This window comes from Lonchura striata, chromosome 6 (genome assembly GCF_046129695.1).
Source record: "Lonchura striata isolate bLonStr1 chromosome 6, bLonStr1.mat, whole genome shotgun sequence".
NCBI classification, from domain to species: Eukaryota; Metazoa; Chordata; class Aves; order Passeriformes; family Estrildidae; genus Lonchura; species Lonchura striata.
In genome coordinates, this window is record NC_134608.1 from 41,033,340 (window position 1) to 41,056,145 (window position 22,806).

At 40.6% G+C, this 22,806-nt stretch overlaps 1 protein-coding gene across 1 annotated transcript; it reads right to left on the bottom strand.

The window, feature by feature from the left end:
- Window positions 1–201: 201 nt before the first annotated feature.
- Window positions 202–17,263, bottom strand: API5 (apoptosis inhibitor 5). Its single transcript, XM_021533218.3, has 14 exons — window positions 17,076–17,263; window positions 13,400–13,561; window positions 12,538–12,631; window positions 11,488–11,553; window positions 10,978–11,129; window positions 9,430–9,636; window positions 8,896–9,000; window positions 8,122–8,211; window positions 7,364–7,545; window positions 6,079–6,172; window positions 5,519–5,575; window positions 4,418–4,494; window positions 3,945–4,081; window positions 202–2,355 (listed from the first exon to the last, which is right to left on the bottom strand). Exons 1-14 carry the CDS (start codon window positions 17,142–17,144, stop codon window positions 2,276–2,278), a joined length of 1,572 nt encoding a protein of 523 aa, XP_021388893.1. The 5' UTR covers window positions 17,145–17,263; the 3' UTR covers window positions 202–2,275.
- Window positions 17,264–22,806: the final 5,543 nt, after the last annotated feature.

The window sequence follows — 22,806 nt, forward strand, 5'->3', positions numbered from 1 at the left end:
CAAAATTCTGCATTTGAATTACTTAAAACTTGAAACAGCTAATGCAGTCTTATTATGATCCATTCTTTAGTGGTAAACAGCTTTCTGCATCTACAGCAACCTAAGGAGTAACTGAACTACAACAAAAAGGTACCACAGAACTTCTTTTACTAAGGTGACAAAATACTGAAGAGTAACTGTGAAACAATGAGCCAAACAAAATTACAAAATGAATTTATTCCAAAGCTGTAAGGGAACATTTACAATTCAACAAGATGGTAAACAGATGTTTCCACAAGAACTCACTATGTTAAAATTATATAGGAAACTGGGGAAAATAGCGACTTCTGAGGCCACAAGAGCTTTGCACATCACCTCTGAAATACAGGAGTCACACAAAGAAAACTCACTCAAAATTCAGTGAGAATAGAAGCTGCTAGTACCTAGTTACTAGTCTAAATACAAGCTGTGTTTAGGCTTTAGGGATTACATTATTAAATCCCCTCAAAATACCAATTATAGCTACAAGTGCAAAATGTCTTTTCTTTTTCCTTTTTCTTCCTCCCAATAGAAGCTTATTACATATCTAGTGCCTATTTTCAGAGTGACATTTTGACCTCACAAATTTCTCCTTCAAAGCTTTTAGCCAAGTTTCATGGTTTTAATGCAAAATCAGAGTTTAGCAGCTGGCATGTAATGAGAAATCCAAAGTCAGCTCACATGTCCTGGAATGTCCAAAGTTTCCTACCTACTGTTCCAGAGTTAAGCAAAAACAGACTTTGAATTTAGCATCCTCAACAATATTTCTAACTTTGACATAATTTTGGTATTCTGGCCTTCTGATTGTAGTGATAAATATTAAAGAGTGTTAATGAAAACACCTGAATCAGATTCACAAGCAAATACAAATGGAACTAGGGTGGGGAGACATCACCTTCTGTGGATATCGCTGGGCAAAAAAAAAGGAGGATAAGAAATATTATTCACTCTTCTAAAGCCTAAGGTATTTTACATCAACATGCTCTGGAACACTTAATTAAAATTCTTCTCCTGTTTTGACTTCTTTTTACTATATCCTGATTCTTTTACAATGTTGAATGACCTGAGAAGTTAAAATTTTGAGTGGTGAGAATTTAAAAAAAAGCATTGTGCTCTTACATTGTATTTTCTGGGTGCACACCAGTAAATAAAAATCTCAAGTTGCTATGAAAAAAAATAGCATGGAATTGTTAACTTTTCCCCTGAATCAAACTACGTAGCTGGAATTTTTCAATGTTACCCAAAATACAATTTTATTTATATATTTTTAAATGCAACTATTGGTTAAAAAAAAAGAACCAAAACACACACACACAAAAAAATCACAAAACAAGAAAAACCAACCAACCAGCCCACCCTCAAGTGCCAACTAATCCAAAAATCTGCATAAAACAGAAAAGAGCCAGAAACACCTATGGTCTAGCTCCAGTCTAGGAAGCTTAATCACTGCATCAGTCTTTAATCATTCCTGAAATAATTCGTCATTTATTGTTTTGGTTTTCTATGCTATTCATTTACTGAGATTTTACGGCGTAACTATGTGCACATATTAATATTAAACATTAAAAATAAATTTTCAAAACATCACTTTTGCATTACAATGCACGGAGAAGAGTAAGATGTGCAAACCAAAAAACACCACGTTCTCCACATCTCTAAGTAATGAGATTGCTTCATGCTACAAGCAGAACAGATTTCCAGCCATGTTGCAAACTTTAAAAAACCAACATATATTTCATTCAATTCAATTAAAGAAAGTAAATCAAAGCAAATTTAACAATGGTACTCTTCTCCACATATTGCAAAATATGGCTACAGATGAGGAAAGGATTACTTCAGCTGCTAAGCTTATCTAACACATTATCTCTGTTGTCATGCCTTTCCTGTCCATTACTTAATACATAAACTCAATTATATATTTCTGTTATGCTGTAGCTGACTTTTAGGTTAATATACAAACTGTCAAGATCCAGCTTTTGATGAAACATCTATGCTCTTTTCCAATTTTGAATCTTGAAGACACTTCAAAAGTAAGAACCCAAAACTGCTGACTGTAAGCATCCAAAAATACAGTTGTAATTTCACTATGGACAAGTTGTAGTCCGTTAGAAAAGTAGATCATACATACAAAGATATAAAGAACATTTAATCAGTCCCAATGGAAGGCAGTCCTTGAAGAAAACAATGCTCCAAGCAAACTTGCTGAGTAGCACTTTCACTTTAGCCCTTCAGGGGCATGGAAGATTTAGCAGTCTTCTCAGTAGATTCTTCCTCGGCTGCGATTGCCACGTCCTCCCCAGCCTCTTCCTCGTCCACCCCGGAAACCACCTCTTTGTTCTGAAACAAAGAGTTGAAACTTTTCAGGCAGGTTTTATGTTGTATACAGATCCAAACTGAATAGTGGGATCTGGACGTCTCTGAGGCTATGCCTGCTTATGGACCACGAGATTGCTGAGTTATTTTCTGATGGAAAACGGACCCCACTAATTTTAAAAGGAGGTCAGGAGAATGAGTCCATCCAAATTAAGTGCAGCCTTTCTGCATACTAATACTGTGATACATAACAGTCCCTGTAATTTAGGACTATATTTGGGCCAATCCATCACCACAGAATTGAAAACTGGCTGCCTAGCTCTTCCTCCTGTTCAATAACACAATATTAACCTTGAGGTGTCAGTCTGACTTGCTACTAGTGATTTTATACAATTACGGAAAACCAGAACTTTGTCTTTCTACCTGTCCTTCCCTATCCTAAAGTTATCACCAGCATATTATTCTTTTTTCTGGGGCTGATATCGTCATTCATTTACAAATCATAACTAGAGATGAAGAGATACCACACAAAGTATTTGCATACTGTAGAAAATTTTTCATTTCTCTTTGTTAAGAACATATCTGATCACAGCCAAAAAATCCCCAACAATACAAACTCTAATAAGTTTATATAGTTTATCTGGATTTGTTTGAAGATGTACCAAACCCTCATTCCCCTTTCATGATTTTTCTTCATGTACAGTCTTAAAATACAGTTTCTATTAATCTACAGAGAGAACTGCATGCTGGTTTTAAAGGCCATAGAAATCAGAAGCTGACTGATGAGGCTGAAGCATCTCACTAACAAGAAACAGCAGCAAGCAATAAAACATTTTTAGTTGAAAGCTTCCCAATCTTTAGACTTGCAGGATTACAAGCTTATCTTGAAAGACACAGGTGTGTCACCTGAAGTCCAGAATAAGAAATTTTCAGATGGTGTTATCTCTTCTCTTTGCTTTATGTATCTGCCAAAGCTTTATAATAGTTTTTCAACCCATGGGTGTGGGTGACAATTTGTCATAGCAAGACTCTTTACTTGCCAGAGGTAGGACCAATGGGCCTACAGGAAAGACAGGAATGAGCTGCTGCCATTGCTGGTCCTACTCATTCAGTCTGCAGCCGCTCTTGAGCTTCACCCAAAAATATGACTTGCAGAAAGGCAGATTCAGTGTGCCTGGGAGCATGAGGACGTAACTGTGTGCATGCACAGTGAACCCGGCGATTCCCAGAGCTTCCCGATCAGGTCTGCAACATCAGCAGTGGCTGTATTAGGAATGCAGCACAGGTCCAGTCGTATGACAGGAGGTGACCCAGCACTGCCATTTGCTGCAACTGGCCTGTTCAATGGGAAACTGGTGCACTGTGTGTCATAACAGGGAACACAACTGTTCAATTACTAACTCTAGGTATTAAAACACTGTTAAAACTAACTTGCAAATTACCTAAGTCATAGGCTGGTAACATTCAAACACTGCAATACATCAACAGCTAGGAACATCACAAACAAAAATTCATGAGAGTAGAATTTGATCTTCCATGAATGTGATATTTATTTGCCGCACCCCAAGACACAACTGTCACTAGACAAAGTTTTTCCAAGCTGCCTAACTTACCGTAAGAAAAACTACCCAGGTTACTGCTGTATTTTCCACTGGGAGGATTATATATTTGCCTGGCATCCCTTTTTGGTCCTGCTGAAGCTTTCTTTGGGGGTGAACTTGAGGTTGTATCTTCACTTGCTCTCTTTTGACTGACAGAATAAAACAAAAACATATCATTACACCCCTATGGTGACAAGTACAGTAATAGTAGCTCAGCAACAAAGATTAGCCACTGGAAGACAGCAGCAGCCAATGATGATGCCCTGGACAACAGTATCTCAAAAGAGCCTTCAGCTGATTGTCTTTAGTATCCCTAAAGCAAGACTAAAAGCATCACTCCATAGCCACAGCATGGGTGTTATTTTTGATGTGAAACTTTTAGCTCACATGCTGTCTGTATTGTACAGACACAGCCTGGGAGATTAATTTTTACTTTTTACAAAATGAACTCCACTGTTTTCTTTTATTGTATGAAGAACTCTTACCTTGCATCTGCCTTCTGTACTGGTTTCCAGGACAATGTAACTGTACTTTTGTAAGAAGGAGGAATGTGGAAGAGATCCTATGGATACAGAATTGGACAGTTAAATTTATGTCGACTGCACTTCAAAATTTTAGCTATTTATTGAGACTCCAAAATAACCACTACTCTCCAATAATTTTAAATCCTTTAGTCCCATGGCAGAAAGAGAAGGCAGTAGAATACTGCCTTATCTGGCTGCTTTTACTAGGAAATTCAAGTAGGATTTATCTTAGCACAATAGTGTCTTACACTGAGCAAATACAGAATTATAGACTAGTTTGGGTTGGAAGGGATGTTTAAATACCATATACTTCAATGACCCTGCAATGAGCAGGGACATCTTCCACTAGATGAGGTTGCTCAGACCATCTAATCCAGCTTTGGATGTTTCAAGGAATGGGGCATCTACACAGAAAGCCCAGGCTTTCTCTCCTTTCCTGTGCACATCAAGCATCTTACAATGAACTATAGTGACTCCTGCTGGAAGACATCTGATATCCCTATGATGGTACAAGATAGGCTTCTCAATATGGTGGGCCAAGTTTTTGGTTTATTGTGGGAAGTGAGAATGAAGGAAGAGAGGAAAATGGGCTTAGAAGAAATCAGAATGGTTTCATGGGCTCCAGATGAAAGTCTTTCTTGCAGCCCATCTCTTCTAGGTGTTTTGGAGAAACAGGTTCTGTACAGGAGCTTGCTTTGCCTCCTCCCTCCTTTATATCTCCTTGCACCTCTGTGAACTAATCTGTACTCCCCACTGACACTACAGGAAAGGGAAATGACAAGAAAATCCAGAGACCCCTAAAGAAGCAAGGTGGCCTTTTCCTGGGGACAACTAGTGCTGCAAGAAAGTGTGTCCACATACCCAAGACAATTAGCAGCAAAAGCTAAGCTGCTAGCACAATCAGCAAGATCCACCTCTCTTCAGAAAAAGTAAAGCAGCACGAACTTTGAGCTGGCTACCACCAACACAGTAATACATAACAACTTGGTTTGAATCTACTCTTTTCTTCTGCATAGCTTACTCTGCAGTGGGAATTTAGTAATTCATAATGTAAGGACTTACCTTGATTAAAACATTAATGTTATTGGTTATTTTCAAGGCAACCACTTTAATCTTGTTCTGTAAAAAAAACAGACAACAATGAGCATCTAGCAGCTTGATGCCAACTGCATTACATGAAGTTATAACATCAAACTCACTGCTCTTCCTAGTTAATTTCTATAAGTAACAGTGATAGTAAAAGGTGTGTACACTTCCAAGTTTTTATGATAGCTGCTTTTAAGATTCTTGTAGTTCCACACTAACTAGTTGCTTTTAATGTTCCAGTGTAGTCCCACTGTGGTTTTTTTTTTTTTTGCTCAACATATGAAAATTTCCCCTTCCAAACAAAGCACAGAGCACAATTAAACCAAACAGATGTGGCTGCAGCAAGCAGCTGAAAGTTGAAACTAGAACATCTTCACTTGCAAAATGTAGCATAAGGTGACATGCACTTGCAATAATGTTAGCTCTATTATTCCCTTAATCTACTTGCACACTTAAAACTGCAGCCTGTTAATATGTGCCAATGGTTCTTTCAGTAGGGTCAATTAGAAAAATCTGAATTCCCAAACAATTCTTACCTCCTCTGTTTTCAAAGCTTCTCCTGTTTTTCCTTGAAGTGCCAGACGAAGCTGTCGAATATACACCTGCAGCCCTCGAGCAAAATACTGTAGCCTAAAACATTTAAAAGCAATACCTTAGTAAAATTTACATAGTCCTGTAGAAATAAAAGCATAAGCAAAGGGAAGCTGTAGTCTTGTTTCTTCCTCTTAAGGAAAAATGCTCAAAGTAAGTCTCTGATCAATCTGATTTAGCATCCAGACAATTCACATTTAAAGTCAGAGAATTAGAAAGGTTAGAAGAGACCTACAGGATCAGCTAATCCAACTAATTAGCTGTATTAGCTAATCCAGCTAATCACACCTAAACCATACCCCCAAGTGCCACATCCAGATGCCTCATGAACACTTTGAGACAGTGATTCCACTACCTCCCTGGGCAACTTACTCCAGTGCCCAACCAGTCTTCTAGTAAAATTTTTGTCTCTAGTATCTAATGTGACCCTTTCCTGGTAGAACATAAGGCCATTTCCTTGTCCTTTCAGTTGAGACATGGCAGAAGCGACCAACTCCTACCTCACTACAACCTCCAGTCAGGCAGTTGTAGAGGGCAATGAGGTCCCAGCTGAGCCTCTTTTTCTCCAGACTAAACAGATCCTATTGCCTCAGCCACTCTTCATGAGACTTGTGCTCCAGACCCTCCCCCAGGTCCACTGCCCTTCTCTGGACACACTCCAGCGCCTCAATGTACTTTTTGAAGTGACAGTCCCGAGACCACATATAGCATTCAAGGTGAGGCATCACCAGTGCCCAGTACAGCAGGACAATCACTGTCCTGGTCCTGCTGCCCACATCTGTATCATTCTTCATACACGTCTGGATGCCATTAGCCTTCTTAGCTACCTGGGCACACTGTTGGCTCATACCCAGCTGGCTGTCAACCAGCACCTCCAAGCCCCTTTCTGCTGATCTACTCTCAAGCCACTCTGGCCCAAAGCTGCAGTGCTACATGGGCTTGTTGTGACCCAACTACAAGACCCAGCATTCCACCTTATTAGATCTCATGCAGTTGTCCTCAGCTCATCGATTCAGCCTGTCCAAAACCCTCTGCAGATCTTCCTACCTTTGAGCTAATCAAAACTCCCACTCAATTTGGTGTTGCCCACAAACTTACTGAGAATGCAGCCAATCTCCTCATTCAAGTAATTGATAAAAATGTTGAATAGGGCAGGCCCCAGTCCTGAGTCCTGGGGAACCCCACTAAAACTTTTTAACAAATACCTTGTACCAGAACATTAACACTTACCTGATTTTGAAGTCTTTCAATTTCTCTGCATTCAGCTTGGCTGTGAGGAAGTCTGGAAGTTTGCGACCTAGCTGATGGAAGCTATACAATAAACACTCCACATAACTGAATTGCAACTTGGGCTCTTCATTGCCAGCATTCTCCCCATTTTCTGCTTCCTCTGGTGGGAGTGGCATATACTCCTGAAGAACAGAAAGGAAAACAAATGCATGAGACACTTTTATGCTGTCTGATTGATCTTTCACAGTGTTTGTATTGGATGGTTTATCTGTGCTAACAATTTAAGAAGTATCCACCATCTCTATACTAATGGATGAAGTACTGAATAAAGTCCTGTGCAAGCTGTTTACCTACACTTCTGTGACTCGACTCAGAGGAAATACTATGGTGGCACAACTACCACAGGAAGCAATAATGTACTGCACCAATGCTTCTGAAATAGTGATGAATTTGCTTAGAATTGTCAGTGCAGATACAGTCTTTAATAGTATCAGCATGAGTCTCTCATGACTATGAAAATTAAAAAGAAGAAACACACTTGAGTTTACTGGATTAAAAACATTATTCAGGTAACAGCTCTGTATCTACAAAGGCTTTAAATTGCAAAATTATGTTCAACCTTCTATCAGTGAACTGGAACATCTCTGAAATAGCCACTTCAGAAAAAGGATAAAGAGATGAATACATAATAATAACTTGTTTTGGTGAAAACTTAATTTCTTAGTGTTTTACATGAATAAAAATTGAATTAGTCTTACCAGCAATTTATCAAACAGCTTCTTCAAATTTGATTCAAGCTTTTCCATATCACCACAAAATGAACTCATTTCAGCGAGAAGCTTCAAAACCTAAACGTAAGGATAGCCAGGTTTTTGTGTGCTAACTGAAAGTACACAAGCTAACATTCAACCTAAAATCAATTATCACATCACTACGGCTAGCACAGTAGAGGCTAGCTATTACAACTAAACCCCTCCCAAAACAGCAGGAAGGAATTCGAGGAAGAACATGACTAATTTGTTTGTCCTGTCTGTAAAGAGAAACACAGGTTTGTGTGTCTAATCCCAACAAGCATTAGTCAACAAGTAAACAAAACTTAATCTCCCACATCTGCAGCACAGCTCACCTTCAAGTGAGAGCCAGAGATCTAACTGAAGCCATAGCACTGATTAATGTAAACAAAATTACACACATTAAGCCACTCCCTTAGGAGGCTAAATTAGCCCAAACTATGCAACCATCATTTCAATAAATGCTATGTGCTTAAAAAAAAATGAGAGTAATATAAAAATTATTACATTGATCTACTTATTCTACCTTGCTTCAAAAGCTTGGGACAGATGACACATGCTTTAAAAGGCAATGCTCACTCATGCCTCAATAGAGCAAACGTTTTTTCTAGTGCAGCTACTTTTCTTACAAGCCAAGAAATGAGAACTACTGGAGGAAAGACCTTATGATTTTTAAAATACCTGTCTTTATCTAGGATGGTTATTTTTCACTATTTGGAAGACATTTTAGTTTTGGCTTACCTCTAACTGGATATCAAGACCCTCCACTAGAGTAGTCAAAGAGCTGAGGTTTGGCAGAACATGCTCACAGAAATAAGTAACAAATTTTGTGGAATGAACATTTTTCTGGAAAAAAAAACAACCCACAAACGAACCATCACACATTATTCATGTTATTACTGAGTCTCAAGGGGCTAAATGCTGTTCTCCCATCACCCCTCCACCATTATAAATGCCTGCCTCACAGCTGTACCCTAAAGCTTTATTAAACTTCCCTCTTATTTCTAAGACAGACCTCCTTGCAGGTAGCCTAAATTCAGAGGATGTCCACAACAGCAGCTGTGTAAGCAGACTGCTTACAACCCAAGAATAGGCCCTTAAGCTCTGCAATTGCTGGTCACTAGACTTGACATAACCAAATTCATGCAAAATAATGTGAGAATCTTGTCGTAATTCACTGTAACATCTTAAATTTGAAAAGAGAAGAGAATAACACAAGGTATCTTTGTATTTGTATTCCTCAATAGTCCTCATGCAAAGCAAACAAATACGTACTGAGAACAATGGTACTGCCTGCCGGGTGCACTGCAGAAGTCTGTCCACACAGTCTGTATCTGATGGATTGAACGTTTGTTCCAGGTCAGCCTGTTCAGCTACCAGCTCCACCAGTTGCTGCCTCCCACTGACTGTCTGCAAGCTTTTTAATCCAGACAATATTTTCATGAACAGAACAAACTCCTCGCCTGTCACATCTTCCAGAACCTTAACAGAAAAACAGAAAGCATATTTTTGTGGTGACAATTTGTAAACCTCCAAGTCAAACCTACTGGATTTGAAAAGGTAAAGTATGCAAATATTTAGCATTTAATTTACCATTTAGTTATTTAAAAACAGAAGTTTGAAGTAACATATGAAAACATTCAACATAATTGAATGCACCTACAAATCAAAGTAACTGTCATCAAGTTGTGCACAGGAAACAGTTTTTTAAACTCTAAATTGAGAACCAACTCCTATCTAACAAAAATCTAATGCTTCAGGCAGAATAAATATTAAACAAGTATCTACTCATTATCGGTTGTTTTAAAACTTTGCATCTTTCTCAGCTTAGGGAATGCACAGAAATCTCCTAAGATTCCACAAAGATAAATGCCAAGTCCTGCACCTGGGATGAACTAACTTCCCTGCATCAGCACTGGTAGGGGACTGACTGGCTGGGGAACTGCTCTGCTGAGAAGACTGAGGGTTCTGGGTGACAGCAGGCTAAACACAAGTGACAGTACCATACCTTGGGTGAAAAGCAGTGTTCTGGGCTAAGGACAAGAGCACAGACTAAAGAAAACAAAAAGGACAGAGAATTGGCTGGGTCCAACAGGTCCTTGGCTGGGCCATCATCTGACCAAATGTGGAATACTGCACCTAGTGTTGGGCTCTCCTGTATGAGGAAGTGCTTGATAAGCTTTAGGAAGGCAAATCAACAAGGTTATCTGTGTCTAGAGCACATGAGCTGTGAGGAAAACCTAAAGCAATCAGGCTTTTCCAGCCTAAAAAAAGAGAGCTGCGTGGGTGGGGCAAACAAACTTATCTTCCAACAATTCAGAGCAAGACATCACCCATAGCAGCCAGGTTCTTTGATGAGGTGGATATGATCAGAATGAAACAATAACTCAAAGTTAAAAGGGGAGGTTTCAACTCGATAGAGGGGAAAAAAAAGATCTCTTGAGGACAATTGAACATTGAAGCTGGTTGCTCAGAAAGTATAGGAACTGTCCTTCATTAGAGGTTTTCAAAACCCAACTAGAAAAAGCATGAGGAAGTCTGATCAGAATTCAGCTGAGCATAATTCACTGAGCTGATCAATCTCTCAAAGACCCTTTCCAATGTGAACAATTAGGTGCAATTCTAATCAAACTCACTCTTACAAAATTAGAAGAGACATGATTTTAACATTACCACAAAAAAATGCTGCAAACTTTGGAGTGTATCAGAATAGGTTAACTACAAGACCAGATTTGTAAAATGCTCAAACAGACCTCCAAAGCAACATCAATGATAAGGGATGGTTGAACAATACTTGAGTTTGAACTGGAATCAGATGCTCACCTTCTTTGATTCAGCCAATATGAACTCCTCCACCTCCTTTGTCATCACTTCCTCTGGTAAGGTTTTCAGTTTTGTAGAAAGGAACTTAATGGCTCTCTCTCTCACAATATCCTCTCCCTGAAGAATCTGACTGAATAAACCTCCCAAAGTCCCTGAATGGAAAATAAATTGGATAACAACAATTATTTTAGAAGTTATGACCTGGACCTTTTACACAGAAGGAAGAAGTTCCTCCTTTTAAGATTCCACAACACATTTTAAAATAACTGCCATACTATTTTTTTAAATTACAATTTTCATATATCTTGACATAAAAATTCACACTCTTTTATTAGTCTGTGTAATTCAGATACACAATTATAAAGTTCAGTACTGTTTACAAAACCAAACAATTAGTGTGTGTCTCACTTTTGCACTGTACTAAGAAGATAAAAATTGAGTCCTGTTCTCATACTACTACAGACTGAAAAGTATTAATAAAAGCCATGTATATAAAAATGTGTCTTTTACCTTTAGCATCCATCTTAAATATACTGAGCAAGGCATTGTTCACCAAATTGAATTCTGCAGAATCATCTGGAGAGAGAAAAAAATTAATATCTGTACACTTGAAATGGAAAGGTAAGAGCAGAAAACCAAAATGGCTAATACTGTATGAGAAGTATTCTGTCCTCAGCATTTACCTATAAACAACATAACCTATATTTTTAAAAACTATGAGACTGAGGAAGTTCAAAACCATGATTATGGAAGCTGGAAGCAAAAAAAAAAAAAATAAAGCTATTTATCACTTTAGTCTCCCTGTCAAAACTAAACCTTAAAACTTGCTAGGACTGAAAACTTTAAGGGAAGTTATTAATCTATATGTTTAGTTATTTTAATAAACTAACTTTCACTTAATTTTTGTAAAATACCTTTTTATTTTTAAACTCTTAATTAATTTACAGTATTTACAGTATTATATGTGGCAGGAACTTTTTCTCTCTTAAACTAAATGGAGAAACACAGAAATCTCAAAAAACCCAACCCAAAATCTATCTTCTTGAGAAGCCCAGAGTCTTAACCATGCAGTTTTAATGGAAGTTTGAACACCTAATATTTAGTACTTTATAACTTACTGAGATTAAATGTATATTAAATCCTGAATTTACCCCCAAAATATTTATTTTGCACCAAAAATACAACTGTATAGAACAAAATGCCCTCAGGCTGTTTCAGGTTCTAGAAACTGGATCAGAAATTCAGTAACTCTTTTTCAGAAACAAATTTGCTGCAGTCCATAACTGGAAGGTTACCCCCCTTGCCTTTTTCTACAGATGCTTTCAGAGAACTTGAATAAAAAAAAATTATTTTATTTAAAACAAGGATTTTTTGTTTCAATTAGAATAATTAGTGCCCTTTCAGCCTAACTGTACAGCAAATATAAAACAGGAGAAAACACAAGAAGGACATGAATAGCGCTGGGATAAATTATGAATCAATGAAAAATGTTTTACAGAATCAAAACTGTATCCATATTTAGGTGTGCCATGAGGAGATCAGCCAGAGTGTGTCTCTTACCTGACTGCAGAAGCTGGGTCAGTATGTCTGCTACCCGAGGAAGATTATCTCCAGTGGCAAACTGAGGCAATTCCTTGATTGCTTGTCGACGGATCTGTCAAAATTGTCAATAATGTAGAAATTTAAAAAATTTTAAAATTTCAGGAATTACACAACACCCCAAATCCCCCTATTTTGACATGATTATGAAGAAAAAAAAATTTTTTTCTTAGAGCTAGGCAGCACTGGAGAAAAATCAAATTCAAACAGCACTTTTGTTCACAAAATCATTCATAGGATCGACAGTATAAAGGCTGGAATATGTGTTAAGGAGTTTTATTTGCTGACAGTTCTACAGTTGTGCAAATGGCAGGGATAAACTCTAGGGTTGGTTCCCAACACTGAAAAAAATCCTTGCATGATCTGTCCAAATGCCTTAAGACCTGATAAACAGAGACACTTCTTCAAAGGTACAGCTGCTACCAGCACCAAAGAACCAGCATGAAGCATCTCAAGAAGCACAACAGTCAGAATCACATCCCCGTGGTTCTCAGGTGCAAACAAGATTCTGTGTCCCAGCAATATTTATCCATCAGAATCAGTTACCACAAAGTGCCTTTTGATAGGAAACCACGTGAATGCTAGTCAAACTCTAAGTTTCTTTCTACAGAGCTATTCCTTTGATCAGTGGTGGGAGCTAAAAAAGATAAATGAAAACTGATGCATCCTCCTAAACCATTACACAATGAATTAAATACAAGAATACAATTAAATTTATGTTTCCCAAAGACCAACCCTTCTCTCCCAAAAGACACAGACCATTAAACAAAAAGACAAAATAGAAATTTAAAGTATCAACTTGCTACAAGGCTCTTATTCTTACAGAAACATCTTCATCCTCACAGAGGTCCAACTGGGCATTGATAGCTGAGTCAGCTAGCTCAGGAAAATGTTTGAAGAACTTAGGAATAAACTGGGCTGCAAGTCTCTTCTCCTTGGCACCTCCTTTCACACCATCCAGGATCACCTGGTAGGCATCCTTATGCTGAAAAAACAAAACCAGAATACATAAATGGAAAAATCCTGGGTTATTCTCAAAACAAGGAAAGCATTTTTTCTCCCATTCTCTGAAACTATTTAAGTGAACCATATTATACAAGCTTCTTACAAAGGAATATAGTTTTCTCTTAGACTGATACAGCCATGCCAATTTGGTAATATCTGCCTTTGTTGCCTGGCTTTTACTGTTATTCTGGCTCCTGTCCGTTCAAGCGTGTACTGCTCCAGCTGCCAGCCCTAAGGGTAACACCTCTTGCACACTGTGATTAGATTAGTACAAGGAATTCCATGATCCCTGCCACTGAACTTGGCCAGTTTTTCAAGGAATTTCTGCCTTTTGTATGCTCGTGTATTGTCTTTGAAGTAGATCTTACCTTTCCCTGTAACTGTCCCACTGCAGTGGATCATGAATTCTAATTAACATACATGGTGCTAAAGTATCTTTGGTATCTATTCAGGTAGTTAACTTCACCTAGAATCTCTCATATCTATTCAGGTAGTTAACCTGGGATGAAATACAGCACTTGAAGAAAAGGAAACTAGATTAAAAAAAAAAATCCAGAAACCTCCAGTTTTAAATATAGAAATATATATTCCAAATACAGGAATAAACACTTCCACAACAGTAAAATTTTCTCTAGCTGCTCCAACTAGAATCACACAGGTGCTTCTGATTCTGTGACTGCAGGAACGAAACTTTAAAATTATTTGAAGTCTTTGCTGTGGTTAGCTGTGTGTTTGTGAAATAGAAGTCAGCATTATTAGGATACTAGTGGAAATCAGGAACTTTTAAGATTAATTTTCCTCATGGTTGTGAAAAAGAATGCTTAAAACAGCTTATTCTACTTTGAACACCAACCCTGACAGCACAGGACACTTTCTTTGCTTTATTTACATTAAATTTCCCAGAGCTACAAAGATCTATGTATCACCACTAATCCACATGAAAGTTGTCCCATAGCAAACACAGACACTGATTTACACAGCCATACACTGCATTAATGCCCTCTAAAGCAAGCTGCACTTTAAAATTTAGTGCCCATGCTCCTGAAGCACTCCCTACAGCTTGTTGTTAGCTGTGTTGCCAGACTCTGAACTGGAGTGGGATACAGATCTGGATGAAAAATAAGCAGTGAAAGAATCAGTTGCCTTTCAGCTGAACCACATCATCACCAAGTTCACCCTGTAGCTGGGCCAATGCAGTGGACTCAGCAGCAAAGGCAGGAATGAGCCAGCACAAACTAGCAATGAAAACGCACACCAGTACAGACATGGGTTCTCAGGCTGCATGTTAAGAGCAAGTTCTATTGTAACTTAATACATATAAAAAAGCATTCACGCAGCAATGGAACAGAGTAGCCCGTGTTCCCTGCATTTGTGTTCCTGCATGCTAATTACTCCTACCATGTAGGGAAAATACAGTTCAGGAGTCTGTTTTATCTGTACCTGGCAGCATGGAATGCTGTAGAAAAGCCACAGGCAACTACAAACACAGTGTGATCCTTCTGTTTTGTGCATTCCCTTCCCTTCTGTAACAAAGGAATGTCCTAAGCTGGAGACAGCGTCCAGACCTTTGGTTTCAATTCCTCTTAATTGACCAGTCATCCATTAACTTCTCTAGGTTAGTTCTTGAGTCAATTAATACTCTGCAGTGCCCTGTGCCAAGTTTCACAATGCATTATGAAGAAATGTTTATCTTCCTCTTTATTTTCAGCCAGCTTCCTAGTAGTTTTTTTCAACTTCTCACCTTCATTCCACTTGTGGACACCTCATCTCTGAGCCCCTTTCTCAGCTGAAATTGTTTTACAAGCTCAGTACTTCTCTTGATGCCATAACTTGTGGTAGTCCCCATGCCCAAGCTCAATGTTTCTTTATTTGAGACACGGTGACCGTGACGTTTTGCAGTAAGAGATCATGTTCATGATGTTTTTAAGAGATAATAAAGCACTAAGTGAGATAAAACTGATGAACAAGGAACTCATGGCTTCTCAGAATGCAGAAACTGGAGCCACCAAGCAAGATTATGAAATGAAAAATTCAAAGGGGTAGCTCTGTCACAAAGGTTAACAAAACAATGAACTGTTTTAGCACAGAACCTTTATAAGCCAGAAGCACACTCAGCTCAACAAAGCGTCAGGAAAGTTCACTGAGAAATAACCTCACAAGCTATGCTTGTTACAGAGATATTTCCTCTGCCTCTGGGAACCCAAAAACTGGAGAGGGGCAAAGCTGGGAGAGTGTTTTAGGAATCCCCACTCTATATTTACTCTCAGAACTTCTTACACAACTACCCTGTCACAGGCTGCATTCCTTAACCATGCTGGAGTTTGCTCTTCCTAAGATGGCCATTCCTTCCTCAGAGAAGATACTCACAAGAATCAAAGTGAGATGAACTGTGCATTTCTGAAGTGGCAAGATAACAGCACGTTTTACTCTGCATCTCTCCCTGCAGCTCCCTACATTTTATTCGCACTTTCTTTTTGGCTCTGAAGTGATGTTTTTGTTGGACTGCCTGCCAGGAGTCTTTGTTTCACTAGGGCATAACTACACAAGCAAAGTGAACGGACCTGAATTAAAACAAAAAAAAAACAAAACACCTTCAACATCCCCCTGTCCACAACCAATAACCAAAATATTTGTTCTCTTAAGGAACTTTCTAAGTGACATTGTATAGCAGTGTTGTCGTTTAGTTTAAAATCCATGGTTAGATATAGATATAGCAAAACTACTTTCCTACTTATTGACATTAGGGCCATAAGGAAAAAAAAAAAGTATATTCTGCTTTTTCAGGGGGCCATTTGGGAAAATGAGGGACTAATGCAATTCCAAAACTAATTGCAACTAGCCATAATATTTTCTGTTGGTAATATTCCAAGTCATCTTCTTCTCTTGAATTATTCAGTAATGGTATAAACAAATGGCAGATTTTGCCAAGATTTTACAGAAAAAAAATCTTCAGTGGGAGGGTCGACCTTACGTTCTTGCCTCAAGGAAGGAAAAAACCAAAGGGCTACGGGCAGCTTTCAAACCATAGCAGACTTCACTTTCCCTCAGCAAGCTTTTTAGCAAGACAGCCTTCCAGACGCCCTCCAGATCTGCAAGCGCGCTGCGTCTGCAAGTGCGGTGTCAAAGACTTCAAGGCCCGAATTCGCCAGGCGAAACTTCCCGCCCCCTTGGAAAAAACAGCCTGACTCTAGCCAAGAACCGGTTAATATACGAGAGGCCGCATGTAAAGGAGAGCTGCCGACAGGACGCGGGTGCTGCAAAAGCGACGGGAGCTCCTGCTCTCCTTGCGGATCCGCGGCCGCGCTGCTCGTTCCGCCCAGCCCGCGCCGCCGCCAGCCCGAGCACAGCCCCGGGGGCTGGCCGGCATGCGGCGAGCGAGGAGCCCCTCCGGCGGCACCCGGCCCGCCCGCCCCGCCTCGGCCCGCAACTCCCCGCGGCGGCGCTACGCAAGCCCGAGGCCTAGCGAGGCCTTGCAGGCCGCAGCCTCACTGCACCTGGCCCGCCGTCTCCGTGGCGTCCGCCAGGATGCCGTAGTTGCGGTAGAGCTCCTCCACGGTGGGCATGGCGCCGCGGGGAAGGGGCAGAGCCGCCAAAACACCGAACCCGCCACTGAGGCCGCCGCCGCTCCGGCCGCCGCTCCCGCCCGCGCCGCGCGTCAGCACCAGCGAGGCGCCCGTCCCGAGCGGCCGCGCGCCGCCGCCTGCGCGCCGCCGCCTGGCGGTGGGCGGGGGCACTGCACCGCCCAGGGCACCGCACCGCCGGGGGCGCCGCGGCCTCTGCTTGGGTGTCAGTGCGCTTCGGCCTCCTGCAAATTGCACAGGCGCTTAAATCAAAGAGGATTCCCCTGGTGTGAATCTGAGGCTGAGCTACGCAAAGCACTGGACCTTTCTTGAATATCCTTCCCAGCAGCGTGAAGGTTGCTGTTGGAGGCATTTGAAGCTTCACCCTGCCTCCAGAGTCCGTGCAGCAGGGATGTACAGCAGCATCAATCATTTATCTTCTTCCTCTTTTTCTCTTTTATTCAGGGTTTTAGCCATGGCAGTAGTGACAGCATCAGTCATCTTTCTCCCCTCCCTTGAACTGAGACGCAGTGCCTTTACCTGTCCACCCGTGGGTTCGTGTCATTCCTGCACACTGAGAGTGTGGGAGCTTGTGGCTGCTGTCAGATCCAAGAGAGCTCTAACCACATCCTGCCCCTCTGTGTTCTTGTGGCCATCATAGTTACCCGAAGTAATCTTACAAGACTGTGCTGGGTAATCTTAGGGAACAAACTGTAACATGAGAGAAGAAATATTTTTAATGTAACAAAAGAGCTACATGCTTAGGAGAACCTGGAGAACTTCCTCGGGCAGCCTGGTGGATATTAAGAGATGTCAATCTCTTGTCCTCCACCAGTTTCCAGGCAGCATTGCATCTGAATGCAGAGTTTAAAATTCACCATTAAGCATCTTTATCAGCACTACCATGGCGAACTTCTACAACTTGTCCAGAAAGGAGGAAAGACGAGCATCTCATTAAACTGCCTTTTACTCTCCCCTGCTGAAGTGTTTATATAGATGGAGCTGCCTTATTATCTCATTTTCTTGGTTTTTATTTGTCAAGAATGCTCTATCAAACTGTGATTACATTCCATAGTAAGCATGGATAAATATGTAGCATTTATGCATTGTTGCATGTATGACAGTTGTGGAGAAAAAGAAGTGGGCATGAATGAAAATGGTTGTGAGAGGGGCTGTGTACCTTTGGGGAAAGACCGGCTCTGCATTCTGTAGCAGGGGTGCTTCAGACACTGGAGAGTGATGGGAGGTAAACTCCAATGTTGGACTTTGGCTGCATGGCAGGGAGATTAACTGGCAGGGTGGGATGGTAAGCAACATAAAATACTATGATAGCATTATGTATTTTGTTACAACTAACTATTTTAATCACATTTTTATAACATCTATTTTAGGCCTTGGAATTATACTTTTCTACCTTCTGTGGCAATTATACATTCAACTGTTCTCATTGTCTTTGTAACAGAGAACACACAAAATGAAAAGGGGTATTCAGAGCCACATTAAAAAAATTGTTTTCTCTGAGGTTTGTTCTGTTTCCATTCTTTGATCCTGGAATTTTATTTCCTCAGTTACTTCCTTGTTTCTTGACATCATTAATTTAATTTTTTTCTCTCTTGACAACAATCTTCTAGTCTTTAGTTTTCACCTATTTATGAAATATATATAACAATTACTATAATGAACCTCTTTAAAATTAATCACCATTAGTTTTTAGCTATTATATGAAAGGAAAATAAATGAAAAGCTGATGGTGTTACAAGTTTTGAAGAAATTGTTTGAATTTTTTTTCAAAGTTAGTAATGGATCTCTTTGTTAAAGTTGTGATATGTTTGAAAAAATATTTTTAGGAACACAAAACCTTGAAATGCACATTTGAGAATGACACACAGTTTTTTCAGACTCTGCAGTGCAAGTCTCATAGTTTCATAAAACAGGGCTAATCTGGCCATCAGTCAGGATTTTTCTCTTTTTTCTTCTCAATCGCTGTAAACCCAAGCATGTGATGATAACCCTGTGGTAAATTTGATAATGAAGTGGTGTCATTGTACATTTTACTCCATTGCTGTGTACTGTCCATAAATCAAGTACTCTGGAATCACTGCAGGTTCTCCAGAGGAAAAAGAATTTACTTGTGAAATTAATGAAGTTTTCTGTTTTCCTCAGAGGAAAAAAGTTATTATTCCTATCCCACAAGTTCTCTGGTTTTTGGTGAAGGACCAGCCTCAGACAAAACCATAGATGGGGCAAGAAAAGACTTCTATTATGACAGAAGGAGAAGACATGGTTAATGAAAACTTCACACTGGAACAGTGGTCTAATCCCATGAACCAAACCTGGAAGGTTACTGTGAATAATAAAGTGACGGAAATAGAGTCCATTTGTTGGCTTGTGCTGGATGAGGAATTGCTCCAGAATTCTTCTAATCTCACTTTTTGGAATTGGACTTGAGTCACTAACAGAGGTTTTACATGTGAAGGGGTACAGCAATTACCCTCCATCCATCTAAAAAAAATCTGTGGAGAGTTTTTCAGAAAGGGGTATCCAGATATCACAGGGGAGTACAATGAATGCATAACTGTTCGCAGATGTAGAGCCTTTTATTGGCACACACTAAAGGTATCCTGCGTGCCTATAAGCACCTAGCTGCGGCGATCGCCGCGGCCGCAGCGCGGGCGCGCTGCCCGGCGGTGCCAGCAGGCGGCGCTCGGGCCCCGCGGAGGAGCGGCGCTGCCGGCAGCGGGAGGGCGCCGGCCCTCGGGGCGCTGCCGCCCTGCGGCGCTCGGACCGCGCGGCCCTCTGGAAACGCCTAGTCTGTCCCAAGACACACCTCCAAATTCAGCCGGGAAAAGCGATTTGAGAAATAGAGCCGGGCTTTCCTTTCCCCCTGTATTCTTTTTTCAGGGTGCTGCCTTTATACACATAATGCTGCTTGTACCCTTCTTACTTCTTACCCTGCCACAGTGTGTAGGAAATGTAGAACATCCTTTTAAATGGTTTGTGAATGTGTTAGTAATGCTCCTCTCTTCTACAGTTCAGAAGCACCCACAGCCCCCACGAAGCGTGTGCCGTGCGCATTAACTGTGCTCAATCAGTGCTCTGGTTTGCAGACCAAAATGCTGCATGTCTTTCCACATGGGCAAGGCTCCTAAAGATTGAAAACCCAGCCCTCTACAGATCTTTGATTGTTTTGTTTGTGTGGAACATTCATACAGCAATATTAAAGACAAAACATCTTGAAGAATAAGAAAATGGGACTGTGAAATATATTTGGCAAGAAGACTTAAAAGCAGACATAGCATAGATTTAAAAGCAATTCATAGCATGAATTGTTTAGCTCAAAGAGCATCTGTGAAAGGGGGACAGATAACTGGTTTATACTGAGTTTATGCTACTTTCTTTGAAAAGTTCCACATGTATACAGTGATGGCTAGGAAATATTAATAGAGTACTCCAAATTAATTGGGTACTCCATGCTTCATTGGAAAGACATAAAATAATTGGGATGTTACTTTTCTACAGGCTAAAGTTTGGATGCATTGTGGCTCTCTGCTATGATGGTCAGCATTGACTTGCCATGCCATGATTCCTACCTTCTGGGACATTCCAATGTGAGTCTGTTGCTTCTCAGGGCTCACTCAGAACATGTTTAATCTCTGATTTTTGCCCCCAAGCTTTTACATTTTTACGCTGCCAGTTCATGGTTCCCCATAACATCCTTCTCTTCAAACTGGAGAGTGAATGATGGATTTGATGGATGGACTGTTAGATCCACGGATCATCCTTGGATGATTGCCTCCAGAGGGTAGTGGTCAATGGCTCAAAGTGATGAGTGGTGTTCCTCAGGGGTCTGTATTAGGATGAGTCTAATTTATTATCTTCATTAATGGCATAGAAGATGGGATCAAGAGCACCCTCAGCAGATGACATCAAGCTGAGTGGTGCAATTGACACACATGAAGGGCAGGATGCCATCCAAATGGAGCTGGACAAGCTTGAGATGTGGGAATATCATGAGGTTTAATAAGACCAAGTGCAAGGTGCTGCACTTAGATCGTGGCAATCCACAGTATCAACACAGGCTGGGGGATGAACAGATCAAGAGCAGCCCTGCTGAGAAGACCTTGGGGGTTCTGGAGGATAGGAAGATGGACATGACCCACCCATGTGCACTTGCAGCCCAGAAAGCCAAACATGTCCTGGGCTGCATCCAAAGCAGCGTGGTCAGCAGGGTGAGGGAGGGGATTCTGCTCCTCTGCTCTGCTCTGGTGAGACCTTACCTGGGGTCCTCAGTACAGGAAGGACATCTACCTATTGGAGTGAGTCCAGAGGAGAGTTACCAAGTTGGTCAGAACTTTGTTTCTCGTGAGGGAAGACTGAGAGAGCTGTGATTGTTCAGCATGGAAATGAAAAGTCTTTGGGGTGAGATAATTGCACCCTTAGAGTACTTGAAGGGAACTTACAGGAAAGATGGGCAAGAGTTTACTAGAGTGTGTAGTGACAAGGCAAGGGTGAACAGAGTTCAAATTGAAAGAGTATATAGATTAGATATTAGGAAAAAATCTTTAACTGTGAAGATGGTCAGGTACTGGAACAGGTTGCTCAGAGATGTTGATCCCTCATCCTTGGAGGTGTTCAAGGCCAGGCTGGATGGGGCTCTGAGCAACCTGGTCTGCTTAAAGATGTCCCTGACCATGGCAGGGGTTTGGAATTGGGTGATCTTCAAGGTCACCCAACCCATTCTATGAGTATATGAAATTCCCCAGCATTTGCCTCTTGCTTGATGAATTCAGCCATGGATGCTGACCCAGCTCCCACAGTGAGCAACTTGACATCCTGTACCTTCCACTGCTCCTGAGGCTGCTGCTGGTGAGACAGCTGTTGCCACTGCTTCTGAAAACACGTGAGAGCTGCTCTGCAGCACAGTGACAGATTGGAAGTGCTAAAGCCACATGGCATCAAGCTGTGAAAACTTTCCCACAGCTTCTGTGTATTTGCAATGGCATTTGCAATGGCATGGAGCACTGTTTTCATCTGTTCTGGCTGATAAGAGTATGAAAATGACAGTGGCTATGCAGAAGGAGCTAGATGGTGACAAAAGAGACAGAAGAATTTTGAGGACTGAGATTTGTTTTTAGTTGGTTCTGGCAGTGTTATCGAGACGTACTTCAGAAAAATCCCGGCAGTGTGGATGAAATACTTGGAATACTTGGAATATATGCTCAAGTAGTACTTAAAAATGGTCCATGCCACCTGGATGACACACTGGGCTGTAGCAAGCTGTGTAAACATGGCTATGGAAAACACAGTCTGCAGCACTTGCTGTGGTCCAAGTCAGAGTTGAAATAGGATCTCTAAGCAGATGATTCTTTTCGACTTGGAACTTGGCTAGATTAGAATGAAATAGTATTCCTCCAGCACTTTGAGCCATTCTAATGTGAAAAATCATCCTAAGTAGATGCAGACCTTTGTTATAATGGAAAAAAAAAATTGATGGCAAATTGAATCTCTAATTACTCTGAGAAAAGAAGAAAAATATTCTTTTTCCTTTTCCCATTTCTTGAACTAGAGAAATTAGACTGCCAAAGAGTTTTTTTTTTCTGGCATAGCTCTAAGACTTCTGTTGTCATGGGGATGTCAATTAATGGTGTTGTTTTTTATGTTCTTA